The sequence below is a fragment of the Mustela lutreola genome, chromosome 1, assembly GCF_030435805.1.
Source record: "Mustela lutreola isolate mMusLut2 chromosome 1, mMusLut2.pri, whole genome shotgun sequence".
NCBI lineage: Eukaryota > Metazoa > Chordata > Mammalia > Carnivora > Mustelidae > Mustela > Mustela lutreola.
This window is the reverse complement of record NC_081290.1, coordinates 236,026,869-236,047,589: the sequence shown is the minus strand read 5'-3', so window position 1 is coordinate 236,047,589 and position 20,721 is coordinate 236,026,869. Positions and strand designations below refer to the sequence as shown.

Genomic DNA, 20,721 nt, shown 5'->3' with positions numbered 1-20,721 from the left:
CTTCCATTTTTGTGCCCTAGTGGGGCGCCCAAGGTGGGGTTGGCCTCAGGGGGTGTACGCAGGCTTCTCCCACTCTGAGGGTTTTGTGAAGCTCCAAATAGAACGGTTTACTCCTGTGTTGCAGGTGGAGTTCTGGTGTGTGCACAGGGGTCCCCATTCTGGAGGGCTTGGGGGCCAGGTTTCTGGGGACAGAAGTCTAAATACACAACCTAGGGTTAGGGTAAAGATCTAGTGGCATGGCAGGCCTGATCTGCTGGTGCTGAGGTGGGATACCCGGGGGCCAAGTTGAGGACTGGGTCAGGCTGTGCATCATGTTCTGAATTTGTGGACCTGGGAGCCACCAAATATGGGGGTGGCCTCAGGGAGGCATGCAGGATTTTCCCAGTCTGAGAGTTCTGCACAGCTCCAAATGGCATAGTTTCCTCCTGGGTGGCAGGCAGATTCCTGGGGTGTGGCTCAGGGGTCCCCAATCTGGAGGGCACTGGGGACAGACCCCTGGGGACAGAAGCCTGAAAACCCAACTGATGGTTAGATTGAGGTCCTAGGGGTGATGCAGGCCTGATCTGGCAGCACTGGGGCAGGCACCCCGCGAGGCTGAGTAGAGGGAGGGGTTTGCCACACATGCCCCTGGCTTGTAGAGTGCTTTCCATAGGATTGGGGTCACGACGACTTGGGATCACTGGCCAGGCCCAGGGGGCGGCCCTGCAGGCCTGTGCCGCCAAAAATGAGTTTGCCAGGGGTTTTCCAGCCTATTCTCATGAGCTTTCTGCCCAAATCAATATTGATTAGAGCTGAGCAAAACCCCCAATCAATATTGATTTGGGCAGAAAGCTCATGAGAATTGGCCAGCATTTGGCGGGGTAAGTCTGCTTGTGTGCCTGGTGTTTGGAGCGCTTTCTCGCTAGGAATGTGTTTCAACCATCTGTGACCATGCCCTGGGCCCACACGGCTCCCCTGAAGGTCTCCACAGAGGCAATCTTCCCTGGGCTGAGTAGAGGGACAGCTTCATGTCGAGCGCCAGGCTCCAGGTTTGTGGCATGGGCACGCCGATGTTGGGGATGGCTCATGGGGGTAGCAGGTTTCTTCCTCTCTGACGGTTTTGTGCTGCTCCAAATGGCATGCTTTCCTCCTGGTTGGCAGGCAGAGTCCTGGGGTGTGGCTTATGTGTCCCCAATCTGGAGGGCTTGGGGACCAGGTCCCTGGGGACGGAAGTCTGCAAATCCAACCTAGGGTTTGGGTTAAGACATAGGGGTGTGGCAGGTCCGATCTGCCAGTGCTGAGGTGGCTGTATAGAGGGTGATATTGGTCGGTGTTCTGACGTGATCTGGTCCGTGCATTATTGGGCCTTTAGTCTGTGCTGAGCTGGGATCCCTGAGGGGTTCAGTGGAAGAAGTGGGTCAGATACAGCATCAGGCCCAGGTTTTGTGGCCAGCAGATGTGGACATTGCATCAAAGAGGTATGCAGTTTTCTCCTGCTCTAAGGATTCTGGGCATCTTCCAATGGCACTGTTTCCTCCTGTGGCAGGTGTACTCTTGGGTGTCGCTCAGCATCCCCAATATGGAAGGTTCTGGGGCCAGGCCTCTGGTGATGGAAGCCTGAAATCCCAAATTAGGTTTAGGCTTATTGCCTAGGGGCATGGCAGTCCCTATGCCCGTGCTGAGGCGGCCTTCCCAGGTGACTGTGTAGAGGGCAGTTTTTGCCAGCATTCTGCCGGTATCAAGTCCACTCATGCACCTGGCCTTTAGTGTTTCCTCACAGGGTTTGGGCTGCGACCACTCCAGACCACATGCCAGGCCCATTCAGCTCCCTTGAATGTCCCTGCCACTGGAAGTGATTTTGCTGGGCGCTTCTGGCCAATTCTCACGAGCTTTCTGCCCAAACTGATATCAATTTGAGCAGAAAGCTCGTGAGAATTGCCCAGTGTTGGGCAGTGATTTGGACCCCTTGTGCACCTGACATTTGGAGCACTTTCTCGCTAGGAGCGTGTTGTGGGATCCAGGACCACAGGTCAGGCCCAAGAGGCTCCGCTGAGGGCCTCCACAGAGGCAAGCATCCCCGGGCAATGTTGAGGGAGGCGGTTAGGCTGAGCATTAGGCTCCAGTTTTGTGGGCCCCGGTGGGGAGAGGGGGCACTGAATGTGTTGGTGATCTCAGGGGACATCCACGTTTTCCAGCTATGATGGTATTGCTTAGCTCAAAATGTCATGCTTTCCTTCTGAGGTTAGGCGAAGACGTGCAGTGTGGTTCAGGGGGCCTAGTCTAAAGGGCCTGAGGGACTGGTCTGTAAGGGCAGAAACCTGGATATCTACCTAGGGTTAGGGTTTAGGCCTAGGGGCCTGGCAAGCCTGATTGCTGGGGTAAGGCATGCTCCCTGTGGTGCAGAGTGGAGGGTGGATGTCAGGCTTATGAGGCTGTGGGCTTGTGTTCACGGGGGCTGCTGAAGATTGGAGCATCCTCAGGGGTGCATGCAGGTTTCTCCTGCTCTGAGGATTTAGCGCAGCTCCAAATGTCATGGTTTCTTTTTGGGGGCACTAGGATTCCTGTGTTGTAGCTCAACGTCTTCATACTTGAAGGCTAGGCCTGCAGCTAGGAGTTGGAATCCTGGATAATCAACCTAGATTTAGGTTTCAGGCATATGGGCATCACAGACCAGATCTGCCAGTGCTGAGGGGAGGTCTACAGGGGGATGAGTTGAGAGCAAGGATAAGTAAGGCTGAGTGCCAGGTTGTGGGTTTGTGTCAGAGTGGCCGCTGAAGGTGGGGGTGGTCTTAGGGTGGCATGCAGGTTTTTTCTGCTCTAAGTGTTTTACATAGCTCCAAATGGCACAGCTTCCTTCTTGGGGGCAGCTGGAGTCCTACGGTGTGCCTCAGGTGTCCCCAGTCTGGAGGGCTTGGGATCCAGGACTCGGGATGGAAGACTGAAAATCCAACAGAGCATTACTGTTAGGGCATCATCCCATTTTTTTTTTTTTTTTTTTTTATGTGGAATGTCCATGAAAGCCTCTGGTATTTATCTTTCTGCATCTGAGTTACTTAGCATAATGCTCCCAAGGTCCCTTCCCCAAAATGATATAATGTTTCCATGTCTGGTTATTGTTTTGATGTTGCCATGAACATGGGAGTGCATCTTTCCTTTGGAGGGAGCATTTTTGTGTTCTCCAAAGAAATACTCAATAGAGCAATCACCGGGTCATGTGGTAGTTGTATTAATTGTTCCCAGAGCCTCCACAGCATTTGTCACAGTGGTTGCACCAATTTCCATTCTCACCAACAGTGCACAGAGTCCCTTTGTGTACCCACCCTTGACTACACCTGGTGTCTGACTCTCTGGGACGATTGCTGTTCCCAGGGTGGTGAGGTAATAGCTGATTGTTGTTTTGACTTGTGTTTTCCTGATGACGATTAGTGATGTTGAACAATGTTTTCTGTATCTGTTGACCTCTTTGGAAAGTATCTATTCACATATTCTCCCCAATTTTTATTCAGTTTGTTTGGATTTGAAGGAGTGTTTTGTGTATTTTGGATATTAGCCTCTTCTCACACATAGGATGTGGAGATATTTTTTCTCATTAGGAAGGTTGCCTTTTAAGGGTTTGATGGTTTCTTTTCCCATGCAGAAATTTCAGTTTGATAACCTTCCACTTGCTTATTTTTGCTTTTGTTGCCTTTGCTATTGGTGTCTGGTGTAAAAGTCCCTTCCCCAAAATGATACAGCCACATTCTTCTGCAATTAGTGTCCAGTATTCCCAGTACCATTCACTGAAGAGACAGCCCTTTCCCCCATTGTATATTTTCTGCTGCTGTGTCCATGTTAAGACCATACATGCGTGAGTTAGTTTCTAAGCTAGCTTGCTTGCTTACTTGTTTTCCCTTCCTTTTTCTCTTCTTTCTTTCTCTTTCTCTCCTTCCTTCCTTCCTTCCTTCCTTCCTTCTGGTCTTACAGTTTATTTGTTGGGAAAATATTTTTCCTATCAGAATATATGCATTGTGGACTTTACTGGTGATGTCTTCCTACTCTTTGTTAGGACATTTCTCTCACATCTGTGTTTTGGTAAATGAGTAGCTGCATCTATAGCTTTGAACAGGTTGAATATTTGGGCAGAAGTACCTACGTAGTATATTCTTCCATTAGACACCAGATTGTGTCTGATTGTCTTCTTTTGTAATGTTCTCACTTGTGACGCTGGATATCTATATTTCCTTTTCTGTGGTAGGTTTATTAAAGTGAATTTAATTTTTCCTAAAAGTGTGAATTCTAAATATTCCTTATTTTATAATATATATTTATATAAAACAACATGTTTAAAAATGCATTTATTGGAAATAAACATTGGAACAAGACATAAATATTATTGATTCCCATTCAGAGTTAATAACTCTATCAAAGCTAAGTTTAAATATACCTTTAATATACAAATGAATAAACATTGCCAAAAGTACTATGATTATCAGTTTCTGAGCTTTCTATTGTGCTCCATTGACCTGTGTGTCTGTCTTTATACAAGTACCATACTCTTTTGTATGTAGTCTAGCTTTGTAATCTAGCTTGAAATTAGAGTGTGGTGACTGCAGATCACTTAGTCACTGGTTTGATTTCTTTTTTTCTATCAGTGAGTTTATTATTTATTTATTTATTTATTTATCCTTAGTTTACATTTGTATTCTAAATGTTTTTATTTCACTTCTTTTTTATTACAATCATATAGTGTGTTATTTGCTTCAGGGGTACAGGTTTGAGATCCTTCCATTCTACACAGCACACAAAGCTCACCACAGCACATACCCTCCCCTGCCCATCACCCAGCTATTCCATACCCCCTCCCCTTCCCTTCAGAAACCTTCAGTTTGTTTCCTGAGATTAACTATCTCTTTTTCTTTGACTTCTTCTCTGGTTTCAACTTACTTCCTTTTTTCCTCTCTTCCCCTATGTTCCTCTGTCTTCTTTCTTAAATTCCACATATCAGTGAGATCATATGATAATTCTCCTTCTCTCATTGACTTATTTCACTTATCATAGTACCCTCTAGTTCCATTCATATCATTGAAAATGTCAAGATTTCATTTTCTGATGGCTGCATAATTCATAATTAAATGGTGTATATATATATCCATTCATCTGTCGTTGGACATCTGGCTCATGACTCATTGGCTCTTGTTGGCATTGCTGCTATAGACACTGGGGTGCAGGTGCCCCTTCAGATCACTACATTTGTATTTTGTGGTAAATACCCAGTAGTGCTGTTGCAGGGTTGTAGGGTAGCTCTGTTTTCAACTTTTTGAGGAATCTCCACACTGCTTTCCATTGTGGAGTGGTGGTGGCCTCACCAGCTTGCATTTCCACAATAGTATAAAAGGGTTCCCCTTTCTTCACATTCTTGCCAACATCCTTCGTTTCCTAACTTCTTCATCTTATCCATTCTGACAGTTGAAAGGTGCTATCTCATAATGGATTTGATTTGTATTTTCCTAATGTCGAGGGATGTTGAGCACTTTTTTATGTGTCTGTTGGCCATTTGGATGTCTTCTTTGGAGAAATGTCTGTTCATGTCTTTGACCTATCTCTAGATTGGATTATTTGTTCTGTGGGGTTTGAGTTTGGCAAGCTCTTTCTAGATTTGGGTTATGAGTCCTTTATCTACTATGTCATTTGAAAATATCTTCTCTTCTTCTGTTTGTTGTCTTTTGGTTTTGTTGACTGTTTCCTTTGCTGTGTAAAAGCTGGCTATCTTGATGAAATCCCAACAGCTCATTTTTGCTTTTGTTTCCCTTGCCATTGGAGATGTGTCTAGCAAGAAGTTGCTGTGCTTGAGGTCAAAGAGGTTGCTGCCTCTGTTCTCCTCAAGAATCTAGATGAATTCCTGTCTCACATTGAGGGCTTTCATCCATTTAGAGTCTTTTTCTTGTATACAGTACAAGGAAATGGTTCAGTTTCATTCTTCTGCATGTGACCATCCTGTGTTCCCAGCACCATTTGTTGAAGAGACTTTTTTTCCCATTGGATATTCTTTCCTGCACTGAGGAAGATTAATTGACCCTAGAGGTCAATTAATGGACCCAAGGGTCCATTTCTGGTTTTTCTATTCTGTTCCATTGATTTATGGGTCTGCTTTTGTGCCAGTACCATACTGTCTTGATGATTACAGGTTTGAAATAGAGCTTGAATTCAGCAATTGCATTGTCACCAGCTTTGGTTTTCTTTTTCAACATCCCTTTGGCTATTCAGGGTCTTTTCTGCTTCCATACGAATTTGGGGATTATTTATTCCAGTTCAGTGAAAAATGTGGATGGTATTTTGATAGGAATTGAATCTGTGGATCATTCTGAGTAGTATAGACATTTTCACAATAGTTATTCTTCTAATCCATGAGCATGGGATGTTTTTCCATTTCTTTGTGTGTTCCTCCAATTTGTTCATGACTATCGTATAGTTTTCTGAGTACAGATCCTTTGCTTTTTTGGTTAGATGGATTCCTAAGTATCACGTTGTTTTGGGTGCAATTATACATGGGATGAACCCCTTAACTTCTCTTTCTTCTGTCGCATTGGTGCTGTAGACAAATGCAACTGATTTCTGTATATTGATTTTATAACCTACCACATTACAGAATTCTTGGATGAGTTCTAGCAATTTTGGGGTGGAGTCCTTTGGGTTTTCCACAGAAAGTATCTTATTGTCTGCAGAGGATGAGAACTTGACTTCTTCTTTGCTGATTCAGACAGCATTGATTTCTTTTTATTATCTGGTGGCAGAGGCTAGGAATTATGTACCATGTTGAACAATAATGATGAGAGTGGGCATCCCTGTTGTGTTCCTGACCTGAAAAGGGAAAAGCTCTCAGTTTTTTCCCAATGGGAATGATATTCTCTACGGATTTACAATAGATGGCCTTTATGATGTGGAGGTATGTACCCTCTAGCCTTCCCCGTGAAGAGTCTTGATCAAGAAAGGATGCATTGATTTGTCAAGTGTTCTTTCCCCATCTATTGAGAGGATCCTATGGTTCTTTTTCTTTCTTCTATTAATGTAGTGGATTCCATTGATTGATTTGTGGTTGTCAAATCAGCCCAAGAATAAATTCAGTTTGGTCATGGTGAATCATCCTTTTAATGGGCTGTTGGATCCTATTGGCTAGTATGTTGGTGGGAATTTTTGCATCCATATTCATTAGGGATAGTGGTCCATAATTCTCCCTTTGGGTGGGGTCTTTGTCTGGTTTTGGAATCATGGTTATGCTGGCCTAATCCAAAGGGTTTGGAAGTTTTCCTTTCAGTTCTATTTTTTGGAAAGGTTTCATAAGAAGAGGGCTTGGGTGCCAGGCTTCAGGCACAGAAGTCAGGATACCCAAACTAGGGTTAGGGAGAAGGACCTAGGGACATTGGGACCTGATCTGCGGCCACTGAGATGAGCTCCCATCGAGGCAGATTGGAGGGCATGGGTCTGAATGAGTGTCAGCCTCAGGTTTGTGGCCAGGAGGACTTCTCAAGGTCTGGGTGGCCTCAGGAGGGATGTAGATTTCTCCTACTCTGAGGGCATTTCACAGCTCCAAATGGCAAGGTATCTTTCTGGGAGCAGGCAGTGTACTGTGGTGTGGCTCAGTGATCCCCAGTCTGGAGTCCTTGGGTGCCAGGCCTCTGGAGACAGAAGCCTGAAACACAACCTAGGGGTATGGCAGGCCTAATCTTCCAGAGCTGAGGCAAATGTACTGGGGGGCTGAATTGAGGGTGGAATCAGGATGACTGTCAGTCTGTGGGCTGACTATCTAAGGGTCCACGGGATATGGGGGTGGCATAAGGGTGGCATGCAGGTTTCTCCACATTTGAGGGTTTTGCACAGTTCCAAATGGCACAGTTTCCTTCGGGGTGGGGGCAGAGTCCTATAGGTCTGGAGAGCTTGGGGGTCAAGCCTCTGGGGATGGAAGGCTGAAAACCCAACCTAGGATTAGGATTAGCACCTAGGGGCATGGCAGGCCTGAACTGTCAGCAGTTAAGTGGGCTTCCCAGGGCTGAGTAGAGGGTGGGGGTGGCCGGTTTTCTGGGGCAATTTGGGCCACAAGGGCATCTGGCATTTGGAGTGCTTTCTTGCAGGGTTCAGGCCACAACAGCTTGGACCATAGGCCAGCACCATGCCCTTCCCTGAAGGCCCCCACTGCTGGATGCGAGATCGCCGGAGGTTTCTGGACAATTCTCATGAGATTTCTGTTCAAATTGATATCAATTTAAGCAGAGAGCTTGTGAGAATTGGCTGGCATTGTGCTATGATGCAGGCCATGCGTGCATCCGGTGTTTGAAGTACTTTCTCGCTTGGTGTGTGTTGCGACTCTCTGGACCCACAGGCTGAGCCCATGTGGCTACCCTGCAGTTCCCCGCTGAGATGAGCTCCCCAGGAATAGAGTTGAGGGCGGGAGTCAGCTGAGCATCAGGCTCTGGATTTGTGGCCTGGGGGTGCGACAACGGTGGGGGTGGCCTCAGGGCGGGCATGCAGTTTTCTTCCACCTGAGGGTTTTGATCAGCTCTGAAGGGCATGGTTTCCTCCTGGGCAGCAGGCAGAGTCCTGGGATGTGGGAGTCCAGGAGTCTCCATTCCGGAGGGCTTGGGGTCCAGGCCTCTGGGGATGCAAGCTTGAAAACCCAACCTAGGGTTAGGGTTAGGACATAGAGGTATGGCAGACCCAATCTGCCAGTGGTGTGGTGGGCTCCCCAGGGGGCTAAGTGGAGAATGGGGATGGTCCCTGTTCTAATGCTGGACAGGCTGTAGATGCACCTGGTGTTTAGAGCACTTTCTTGCAGGGTTTAGACCATGACCACTCAGGATCCTGGGCCAGGCCCAAGTGGCTCCCCTGAAAACTCCTGCCATTGGAAATGAGTTTGCCAGGGTTTCTGGCCAATTCTCATGAGCTTTCTGTCCAAATTGATTTCTATTTGGGCAGAAAGCCATGAGAACTGGCCAGCATTTCGTGGCAGCTTGGGCTGTGGACCCAATGTTTCCACTGCTTTCGCATTAGGTTCCTGTTCCACCATCCAGTATTACAGGCTGGGTCCATGGGGCTCCCCCAAGGCCCTTCCCTGAGGCAAGCTCCCCAGAGGCATAGTTGAAGGTGGAGGTCTTGCTGAGCCTTAGGTTGAGGTTTGTTGGGGGTGTGGAGGGTGGCCTCAGGGTATCATTCATGTTTCTCCTAATTGAGGGTTTTGTGCAGCTCCAAACTGCATGGTTTCCTCCTGGGTGGCAGGTGGAGTCCTGAGATGTGGCTCAGGTGTCCCCAGTCTGGAGGGCATGGGGGCCAGGCCTATGGGGACATCAGCCTGAAAACCCAATGTAGGCTTAAGGGCAGGGCCTAGGGGCATGGCAGGCCAGATCTGCCAGTGCCAAGGCAGGCTCCCCAAGGGGCCGAGTAGAGGGCAGGGGTGGCCAGTGTTCTGAGGTGATTTGTGCTTCACACACACCTGGCATTAGAGCTCTTTCTTGCAGGGTTTTGGCCACTCGGGACCTTGGGCCACGCCCAGGTGGCTCCCTTGAAGGCTCCCACCACTGAGGGTTCACCGAAGGTTTCTGGCCAATTCTCACGAGCTTTCTGCCCAAATCAATATCGATATGGGCAGAAAGCTCATGAGAATTGGCTGGCATTGTGCAGCAATTTGGGCTTCTAATTTTGTCCATATATAGATCTGCTTCCCTCTACTCATGCTGCCCACATATTCATTAGCCTCTTGTCCAGGCATATAAACTTTGGTCCTACATTACAGTTGTGAATGAATAATCATGATCTGTAACTCATATCCCACTCACTAATTCTTTGGTTGTTTGTGTATTATAATATTCATTTTTATTTTAGGAAAGAGATATAATTCATAAACAATAGTTTTTATTCCGTTTCATTAGTTTGGTAGAAAGTACCTCCTTTCCCCACATATATTCATCTCTTTTTTAAAAAAATTATTTTGTATTTATTTTCAGCATAACAGTATCCATTATTTTTGCACCACACCCAGTTCTCCATGCAATCTGTGCCCTCTCTAATACCCACCACCTGGTTCCCCCAACCTCCCACCCTGCCCCCGCCACTTCAAAACCTTCAGAATATTTTTCAGAGTCCATAGTCTCTCATAGTTCATCTCCCCTTCCAATTTCCCCCAACTCCCTTCTCCACTCCAACTCCCAGTCCTCCATGCTATTTGTTATGCTCCACAAATAAGTGAAACCATATGATAATTGACTCTCTCTGCTTGACTTATTTCACTCAGCATAATCTCTTCCAGTCCCCTCCATGTTGCTACAAAAGTTGGGTATTCATCCTTTCTGATGGAGGCATAATACTCCATAGTGTATATGAACCACATCTTCCTTATCCATTCGTCCATTGAAGGGCATCTTGGTTCTTTCCACAGTTTGGTGACCATGGCCATTGCTGCTATAAACATTGGGGTACAGATGGCCCTTCTTTTCACTACATCTGTATCTTTGGGGGTAAATACCGAGTAGTGCAATTTCAGGGTCACAGAGAAGTTCTATTTTTAATTTCCTGAGGAATCTCCACACTGTCCAAAGAGACTGCACCAACTTGCATTCCCACCAACAGTGTAACAGAGTTCCCCTTTCTCCTCATATCCTCCAACACATGTCGCTTCCTGTCTTGCTAATTTTGGCCATTCTAACTGGTGTAAGGTGATATCTCAATGTGGTTTTAATTTGAATCTCCCTGATGTCTAGTGATGATGAACACTTTTTCATCTGTCTGATAACCATTTGTATGTCTTCATTGGAGAAGTGTCTGTTCATATCTTCTGCCATTTTTTGATATGATTATCTGTTTTGTGTGTGTTGAGTTTGAGGAGTTCTTTATAGATCCTGGATCTCAACCTTTTGTCTGTACTGTCATTTGCAAATATCTTCTCCCATTCTGTGGGTTGCCTCTTTGTTTTCTTCACTGTTTCCTTTGCTGTGCAGAAGCTTTTGATTTTGATGAAGTCCCAAAAGTTCATTTCCACTTTTGTTTATTTGCCTTTGGAGACATATCATGAAAGAAGTTGCTGTGGCTGATATTGAAGAGGTCACTGCCTATATTCTCCTCTAGGATTCTGATGGATTCCTGTCTCACATTGAGGTCTTTTATCCATTTTGAGTTTATCTTTGTGTATGGTGTAAGAGAATGGTCAAGTTTCATTCTTCTACATATAGCAGTCCAGTTTCCCCAGCACCATTTATTGAAGAGACTGTCTTTTTTCCACTGTATATTTTTTCCTGTTTTGTTGAAGATTAATTGACATAGAGTTGAGGGTCCATATCTGGGCTCTCTACTCTGTTCCACTGGTCAATGTGTCTGTTTTTATGCCAGTACCATGCTGTCTTGGTGATCACAGCTTTGTAGTAAATATAATCTCTTATGAATATTTTGGATCTACTGGGAATGTTTGTTTTTGTATTCACATGCTTTTACACTGTGAAAAAGCTATCTCAAAGGGCTTTCACTTTCCCTGTTATAATTGAATTTCTACTATCCGTTCTAGAAGAAGCTGAAGAAAATGTAAAATTATGGAGAAAATCACTGCAGACTGGTGTTCTTTTCTCATCTCCAACAAAAGTTCCTTTGGAAGCCTGCCCTGAGTTCTTTAGTCCTAAGTGCATAAACTATAGGGTTGAGGGAAGGGGGGATGATGCTGTGCAGCACATTGAGTAGAACTGGAATCAAAGAACCTTTGGGTTCTGCCAGGTGCATTACTGTAGTCACAACAACAATTGTGTAGAAGAAGAGAATAAGGATCAGATGGGAGCTACAAGTGCTCAGAGCTTTGGATGCAGCTTCAGCCGAGTTCAGTCTAAGTACAGAGCGCAAAATCAAAATGTATGTCAATATTATGAGACCTAGGTCACTCCCCATTATAAGCCATGCCAGAATCAACTGGAAGATGCTGTTTGGCCTCCTGTCATCACAAGCCAGGCTAGTGACCCCATGGTTAGAGCACAGGAAATGCTCAATCTCATTCTTGGAGCAATAATTACGCTGGGCTGCAAGCACAGGCACCGGAATGACAAGCAAACCATTTCTAAGTACCATGAACACAGTAGCCTTTAAGATTAAGGCATTGGTGACAATTAATGTGTAGCGAAGAGGGTGACAAATTGCTACATATCTGTCAAAAGCCATACAGAGGAAGATACCAGACTCCATGCCAACAAAGCAGTGAATGGCATAAATCTGAGCAAAGCACTCAGGGAGGCTGATGACCTTGGCATCAAACCAGAAGATGGCCAAGATCTTGGGCATGATGGTTCTTGGGCATGATGGTGGTGGCCAGGCCCATGTCTACCACAGAGAGAATGCCCAGGAAGTAGTACATAGACTGCTGAAGGGCAGGATCCTGGCAAATGGTGATGAGGACGAGGATGTTGGCAACAATTGCAGAGAGGTAGAGTATTGCCAATGGAATGGAGAGCCAGTGTTGCCAGCTTTGCATGCCTGGGAATCCCATCAGGATGAACTCAGAGACCTGGAATTTGGTGCAATTGGAGCCTTTCAGAGATACAGACATCTTTTCCTAAGAGAAAAAGTAAATGGTTTTCAAAGTTGCTATTTTGTGCAAAATTATCGTCAACAGTATTTTTTAACAGTCCTCATATAATTGTCACACAATATTATTTTTAAGATTTTATTTATTTGATGGAGAGAGAGAGAGAGATCACAAGTAAGCAGAGAGGCAGGTAGAGAAAGAGGTAAGCAGGCTCCCTGCTGAGCAGAGAGCCCAATATGGGGCTGGATCCCAGGACCCTGCCATAAGGATGTGATTCACAGGCAGAGGTTTCACCCTCTGAATTCCACAGATGCCCTACATTGAACAATATTTTAAATAAGGTCTCCACAGAGAATAGTTGGAACTGTAAAAAAATGAATTCTACAGTCATTTCTTAAAGAAATTTAAGATAAATTACAACATTCTGGGCTCTGGAGTCTACTGAAGTTAAACTTCAAAGGAGCAATTGTCACTGCTATCACTTCAGGGGGCACTCAGCATGCATCTCAAATCTCTCTTTGTATTTTCCGTGCCAACTCAATTTGGGACCATCACATGAACATGATTGTTGTTGTTGTTGTTTTAACTTTCATCATCTCTTCAGAAATCTTGTGGAATCAAATAGATGTGTTGGTTCTCTTCATATTTGTCTCAATCTTGCTTCAAATTTTTATTAACTAACAGCAAAGAATTTTTTTTTCATTTTTGTAAAAGATTTTATTTATTTATCAGATAGAGATCACAGGTAGGGAGAGAGAGAGGGGGAAGCAGGCTCCCTGCTGAGCAGAGAGCCCGATACAGGGATTGATCCCAGGACACTGGAGTAATGACCTGAGCTGAAGGCAGAGGCTTTAACCCACTGAGCCACCCAGGTGCCCCCAAGAATTTTTTTAAACACAGAATTATGAGATTAAATTTTATAGCTACACCATTCCCAGTTGCTATAGATGTCCACTAATGTTGTATATAGCTTCCAAAAATTTTACATTGTAAACTTAGAAGTTTGCAAACATAAGTGTGGGCCTATTAAAAGAGGAATTACTTTCTTTTCTACATCCCATTTTTATGGACTGCTGAGAATGTCTCAGAAGAATAGCTTTAGTAGTGAAGTGTTCATGACTGAATTTGTCAATTTCAGGAGTCATATCATGGAGAAAATAATAGAGTTTTTTCCCTAGGTGTACCGGGGTGGCTTAGTCATTTAAGTGTCTGTTTTGCACTCAGGTCATGATCTCTGAGTCCTGGGAACCAGCCCCACAAAGGGCTTCCTGCTTGGCAGAGAGTCTGCTTCTCTCTCCCTCTCTCTCTTCCTGTCCCTCTCCCATGCTCATTTTCTCTCTTTCTCTGTCTTTCCATCTCAAATAAATGAATAAAATATTTTTTAAAAAAGAATTTTTTTTCCTAATTCAGTCTTAGAGAATCTAAAAAGATATATAAATAGAGGATTCAGACTGGCAATAAGATGGTTTTGATTTTACTTAATGACCAAGAATTACTTGTCCATAATATTGAACACACTTCTACTCTATGTTCAGATTCATGTTTGAAATTAGACTCATCTTCTCTTGGACTCTGTTGTTTTTCATGTACCTTTTATTCTGTTCAGGAGCCAAATAGCCAAGCCTGAAACTAACAAACAATCCTTTCCTATTGGCAAACAACTGCTTCCTTGTCCTATTGCTTCCTGCCCTTAACTTCACTCAGGTAGCCCTTCCCTGGACCACTGCTTCTGCAGCCTTACCTGGTCAAATTTATTTGCCTTTTTCTGTGCTTCTTTCCTTTTATCAGCCATCTGATCATCATAAAACTGGTATTCTGTTTCCTACACTAATCCATGCCCTCATACTTTCTTTCAAATAGTTTAAATTCCTTTACAGCAGATAAGACAATTATGGATTTATTCTTGATATAGTTCATTTTATTTAGTTTTTATATAATTACTTTGGAGTGTAGAAAAACATATCTGAAAGAAATTAAAATTATCTTGTGTTCTCATCAACATAAGAAGATATGTATTCACAACTAGATGCATTTTTTTCCCAGAAATGTCTTGCTACCTCTATGTTTAGGTAGACATGCTCTGCCTAAACATGGGGCAAATTATCCTTCTTTAATGGTAATGTATTTTGATGAACACTAAAGTCATCTAAATGTATTCATAGCAAATTGTGACAAAACAGACACAAAAAAGCTTGGAGATGAAGCGGGTTTGATTTTGGACTTTTAGGTCAAAATTCTGAGGATTTCAGCTTCCTAGCTCCATCTTGAGAGCTTGGAAGTGTGTGACCCACTGGACTGTATGAAGCCTGGTACTTTTGCCAAATACTCAGATATTATTACACATTTTCCTACCAAAGACACAACCCTGTATCCTTGATGTTTTCCTCTGATTGATATTAGTGCAAACCGGTTAAGAGAAGGAGCAGATTTGAGTCCCCAGAAAGGAAACTGTGTTTTAAATATCTTTTTAGCAGTTAGAGATTAACGGGACATGGCATGTGATCCTGCTATGGAAAATAGTTAATAGAGTCTCCATGAAGTTAATCTGGTAGCTGTTTTATAGATGAAGTCACTTCTATAGCAGTAATCTATATTCCCTAATTTTAGCCCTAACCCCCTTGAAAAGTTTCTCTGAGCCTCTATTTCCAGCCAGGACAGGGGAAAGAGTCCATCCCTTATGCAGGATGTTGCCAAGACAGAATAAGAAAAGGTTAAGGATGCCATTGGATGCTCTGGGATTAATGTGCATGCATTGCACATTAATGTGCAATGTGATGAAGCCAAGGTTTCAGTACTTAACTGTGGTAATGATCAGAGATTCACAGTCTGATGTCTTGGCAATGGCAGGGGTTTCCTATCTAGAAAAAAAAAAAAAAAATGTTGGTGTGTGGGGGGTAGTGGGTGGTTACATATGAGCTGAGGATGTGTTCTCTGGAGATGGTCATAATTATGTGTTGGATATGGGGTGCTCTGGATTGGGGTGTAGTAAACAACTCAGTGATCTAAGGATAAACAGACTTCCTAGGAGGACATGAAGAGAAGACTGTAATCAATGGTGTGGGGAAGAATGTGGGGGTGGTGTGGGTGGGGGGTGGTGTTTGGTTCAGAGATATGTTTCCTAATACAGAAAACAAAATCCATATACTGAAACCCAAATTATAAAACAGAAAAATAGCTGTTTGATTGTTATTGACCTAAATGCCTTTAAGGATCATAGCAGGTTTTATATGTATTATTGTCTTACCTATAGACTGGGAGAAGTGCTTTCAGGTTGGAAAAGATAGTATGGATATTATAGACTGGGATAGTGCTTTAGCCCATGAGATTCAGTTAGTTTTGGTTTTCAGAGAAGGATTACAGAAAAAACACCAGTTTTTACTGAGGACACTTGGAGTACGTCTTAATTATGGTGTTTGTTTGACTGATGGAGATGAGGGGAGGGGAAGGATTCCAAGAACTTTAAGATTCTGAAATGAGAGGATCATGTTAAATTCAAGGTAATAGAAAAGGATAAATATGGCTGGAGCCCTAACCTGTGCTGGAAAATGATACACTATGTGATATAGAGCTGTTGAGCTAACACCTGAGGCCAGAGACTTATAAGCAAATTTATGCTAAAATCACAAGGAACCACTGAAGTTTTTAAGGAGAATTAAGACCTCGCAACAATGACAAGACCAGATTACATGTGGCAAGAATAAATCTAAGCAGATCAGGTGAATAGCAGTAATACAAAGAAGCAATGAGTGGGTGTTGAAATAGGATGGGGCCATGAAGAGGAAGAAAAATGAATAGATTAAGAAGCTGTGGTGAAGGTGAAATTGATTATTTCTATGACCAAAGAATAAAACTTTTTTTCTTCAAAATTTTTCTCCCTCTTTGAGTAGAGTTTACAGAAAATGTTACACTAGTTTCAGGTACACATCATAGTGATTCAACAAGTCTATACATTATGCTATGCTCACGACAAGTATAGCTGCTCTGTGTCACTGTACAATGCGATTACAATACCCTTGACGCTTCCTTATGCTGTACCTTCTATCCCCATCACTTACTCATTCCATAACTGGAAGCCTGTACCTCCCACTTCCCTTCATCTATTTCACCCAGCCGCCCACTCCCCTCCCCTCTGGCCACTATTAGTTTGTCCTCTCTATTTTTAGGTCTGATTTTATTTATAGGTCTGATTCTGTCTATTCATCTGTTTTGTTTTTTTAGATTCCACATAGAAGTGAAATCATATGATATTTGTTTTTCTTTGATCTATTTCATTTAGCTTAATACCCTCTAGGTTCATTCATGTTGTCACAAATACAAATATCATTCTTCTTTATGGCTGAGTAATATTCATATATATATACCATTATATATAATAGGACGGAGTAGGATAATACATGTATCAATATCACATCTTTATTTCTTTATTCATTTGTCAATAATGATGGATACTTAAGTTACTTCCTTATCTTGGCTATTGTAAATAATGCTGCAATAAATATAGGGGTATATATATCTTTTAGATCATGTTTTCATTTTCTTTGCATGATTACCCTGTAACAGAATTATTGGATCACATGGTATTCCTATTTTTAATTCTTTAAGGAAGCTCCATACTGTTTGCCACAGTGTCTATACTAATTTGCATTCCCACCTCCAAGGCATGAATGCCTTTTTCTCCACATTCTCCCCAATACTTGTTATTTCTTATTTTTTTAAATTCTAGCCATTATGATAGGGATATCTCATGGTTTTTATTTGAATTTCCCTCATTAGTGATGTTAAGCATCTTTTCATGCGTCTGTTGGATATCTGCATGTCTCCTTTCCAAAATGTCTTTTCAGGTCCCCTGTCCATTTTTTAATTGGCTTATTTGGTTTTTTCGGTGTTCAGTTATATACGTTATTTATATAATATGGATTTTTACTCATTATTTGATATACCATTGCAAAGATCTTCTCCTATTCAGTAGCTTGCCCTTTTGATTTGTTGATGACTTCCTTTTCTCTGCAGAGGTTCTTATTTTGGTTTATTTACAGTTGATTTTTCCCTTGGTTTCCCTTCCTTTAGAAGACATATCTAGAAAAATGTTGCTATGACTGATATCAAAGAAATTACTGTTTATTTTCTCTTCTAGGTGCCTTAAGGCTTCACATTCATCTGAGCAAACAACATTTCTAAGTTTCTGGTATATGCAGTAGGATGGCATGTGATGCTATTCACATTTTTAAGGAAGAATGGAGAAAGACCAGGTTACAGGGGAAGAGAATGTATTCAGATTAGGTCACAACAAACATGAGATACATTTGAAGCATCCATGTAAAGATGACTTATTCAGCACACAGAAAAGTCATCCCGGAGAACAAGAGAGTAATTTTTATTATTATTACTATTTTTAATTTCTTTTCAGTGTACTGGAAGTCATTGTTTATACACCATACCCAGTGCTCCATGCAATACGTGCCCTGCATAATACCCACCACCAGGCTCACCCAACCTCCCTGCCTCCCTCCCCTTCAAAACCCTCAGATTGTTTTTCAGAGTCCATAGTCTCTGATGGTTCATCTCCCCTCCAAATTCCCTCAACTCCCTTCTCCTTTTAACCATTTTGCATTCTCACTAGCAGTGTCTGAGAGGAACCCTTTTCCATATTCTTGCCAACAAGACTATTACCTATTTTATTATAACAATTCTAGTGGATGCGAAGTGGTATCTCATTATGGTTTTGTTTTACATATCCTAAAGGACTGATGATGTTGACCATCTCTTCATGTTGATGGTTGCTTATTGGCTTATTTATATCTTATTTAGAGAAAGGTCTATTCATATCCTTTGCCCAGTTTTTAATTGGTTTATGTATTTATGATTGTGTTCTAAGCATTCTTTATATATTCTGTACACAGTTCCCAAAATATCAATTTGAAGGAAAATATTGGAATGATTGAAATATTATTTTTTATAGCAGTGTACAGTATATTATCCCCAGTTATTTGTTGGCATATGATTTTCATAGTAGTCTCTAACAAGCTTATGTATTTCCATGGTATCAGCTGTATATCTCCTCTTTCATTTCTGGTTCTGTTTATTTGTGTCCTTTTACTTTTTTTCTTAGTAAGTTTAGCTAAAGTTTTGCAAATTTTGCTCACCTTCTCAAAAAACAAGGTCTCACGTTCACTGAGCTTTTCTATTGTCTTTATTTATCTACATTTTATTTTCTCCACTTTGTGATTTCCTTACTTCTGTTTTCTTTTGGTCATAGTTGTCTTTGAGGTATAAAGTGAAGTTGTTTCTGAGATCTACTTCTTAATATCTATATTTATTGTTACAAGTTTCCATCCAAAAACTGCTTTTGCAGCAGCCTCTATGTGCTGCTGTGTTGGGATTCTGGTGTCATTTCTTTTATTTATTTTTTTTAAATTTTTCAATTTATTTATTTTCAGAAAAATAGTAGTCATTATTTTTTCACCACACACAGTGCTCCATTTCTTTTAAATTATTCCAAAATTAATGCCTTATTCCCCTTTTTAAATTTTATTCCACTGTTTGCACCTCTAGTACAATGTTGGATAGAAGTGAGAACAGTTGACATTTTTGTCTTACCATCATCCTCAGGGAGAAAGATTTTAATATTTCTTCATTAAGTAGGAAATTGGCTGTATGTTTTTTGTGCATTACCTTTCTAAGTTAAGAAAAATCTCCTTCTTAATTTAGTTTTTACTATGTGTTTTTATCATGAATAGATGTTTAAATAAAACGAATTTTGTCCTAATCTATTATAATAATCTTATGATGATTTTTTTCCTATCTAAATATATTTTGTGGTATTTAAGTTGATAAAAACATTACTTTCAGATAATGCAGAAACAAAAGCAAGAGAATACTGGATCAAGAGCACTTTGGGGAAAAGTAAAAGAAAGCCTGACACAGCACAATTAAAGCTGATATACAAAATCATTTCATCTCTAGTTTTGGCAAAGTTTCTCCACAATCAAAACATTACACAGTGCTGAAATCATTCTCTGAATCACTTTCTGATACATAGAAGTTTTAAAATGAGAACCTTAAAAATAAATAAATTAAACAAACAAACAAGACACTTAAGTTATATCACAGCTTATCAGTTGCTCCTTAGTTTCTTATTTTAGAGTCATTGGTGTGGCCTTCAACTGGTAATACAAGGCTAACAAAACCATTACAGTTTGCATTTTCAAAAAAGAATACTATGGGTTTTGTAAAGTAAGAGCTGTGTTTCCATGAAGAACAATTATGCCACCAAGATTCCTTCTGTCAGGCTTCTGAGTGTATGCTTTATGTTTGAATACAATAAGTGTTTTATGAATTTCACATATATCATGAAAGGAAATTTTAAAAACTATAAAAATCACATATCTATATAGGTGCATATATGTTTACCCATCTATATAAGTTTTCCATTAAAATAAAATAGATGTTGAAATTCTTTTGATAAATACTTGACTAGTATATAATAAATTGTTATAAGTTGTTGAAAAGATAATATCACTACTCAATTCTCCTTAAAATGTTAAAATAGTCAGATATTTTTGTATCCTTACAACAGAAGGAGATTAATTGTGGAAAAATATAGGTATGCATAATTTTAAAATAAGAACTATCTTTCTGAGATTCTTTGTGCTCTGTTCTAGAGAATATCTTTCCTAAATATGAAATAAATATCCTACCTATATCTCTTGTGCTATCTTTTTATAGGTATGTCTTTTTTATTAACATATAATGTATTATTTGCTTCAGGGGAGATATGCCTTTAACTAAAACAGACTGTCATGTTACACAATAATTTCAGGGCCCATTTTTAATACATTTGCAAAATTCTCAGAGGCCCATTCTTAGAAACAGGTAATAGAGTACTGACCAGAAAATAACTAATGAATTTTCCAAAGCAGATTTAAAAGGATTTTAATACACCATAACTGAATTTTTCTAGCAAGGAAAATTAACTAATGTTATGCCATAGGTGTAACAGACATTTTGGAATAGTAACATTAATCCATGTGTGTTATTTGTAAAGCACAACTTTGATATCATCTTTTGTCTATTGTCATTTCCAAACCCCATAAAACAAGCCTGTTTCTCCTTAAACTGTCCCAAATCTCTAAAACCCACAGTCTTCTCTTACACAGCAGTGAGTCCTTCCAGGCAAGCGCTGTTCTCTAAAATGGATGAAATACAGTTTTAACTAAATC

The 20,721-nt window shown here is 41.5% G+C and overlaps 1 protein-coding gene across 1 annotated transcript; it reads right to left on the bottom strand.

Annotated features, from left to right (window-relative positions):
* Window positions 1–11,559: 11,559 nt before the first annotated feature.
* LOC131836870 (olfactory receptor 56B1-like) lies at window positions 11,560–12,523 on the bottom strand. The gene is given in 2 exon segments (XM_059182846.1): window positions 11,560–12,279; window positions 12,281–12,523. Coding segments are annotated over 2 exon segments (963 nt in total).
* Between the last annotated feature and the right edge of the window lie 8,198 nt (window positions 12,524–20,721).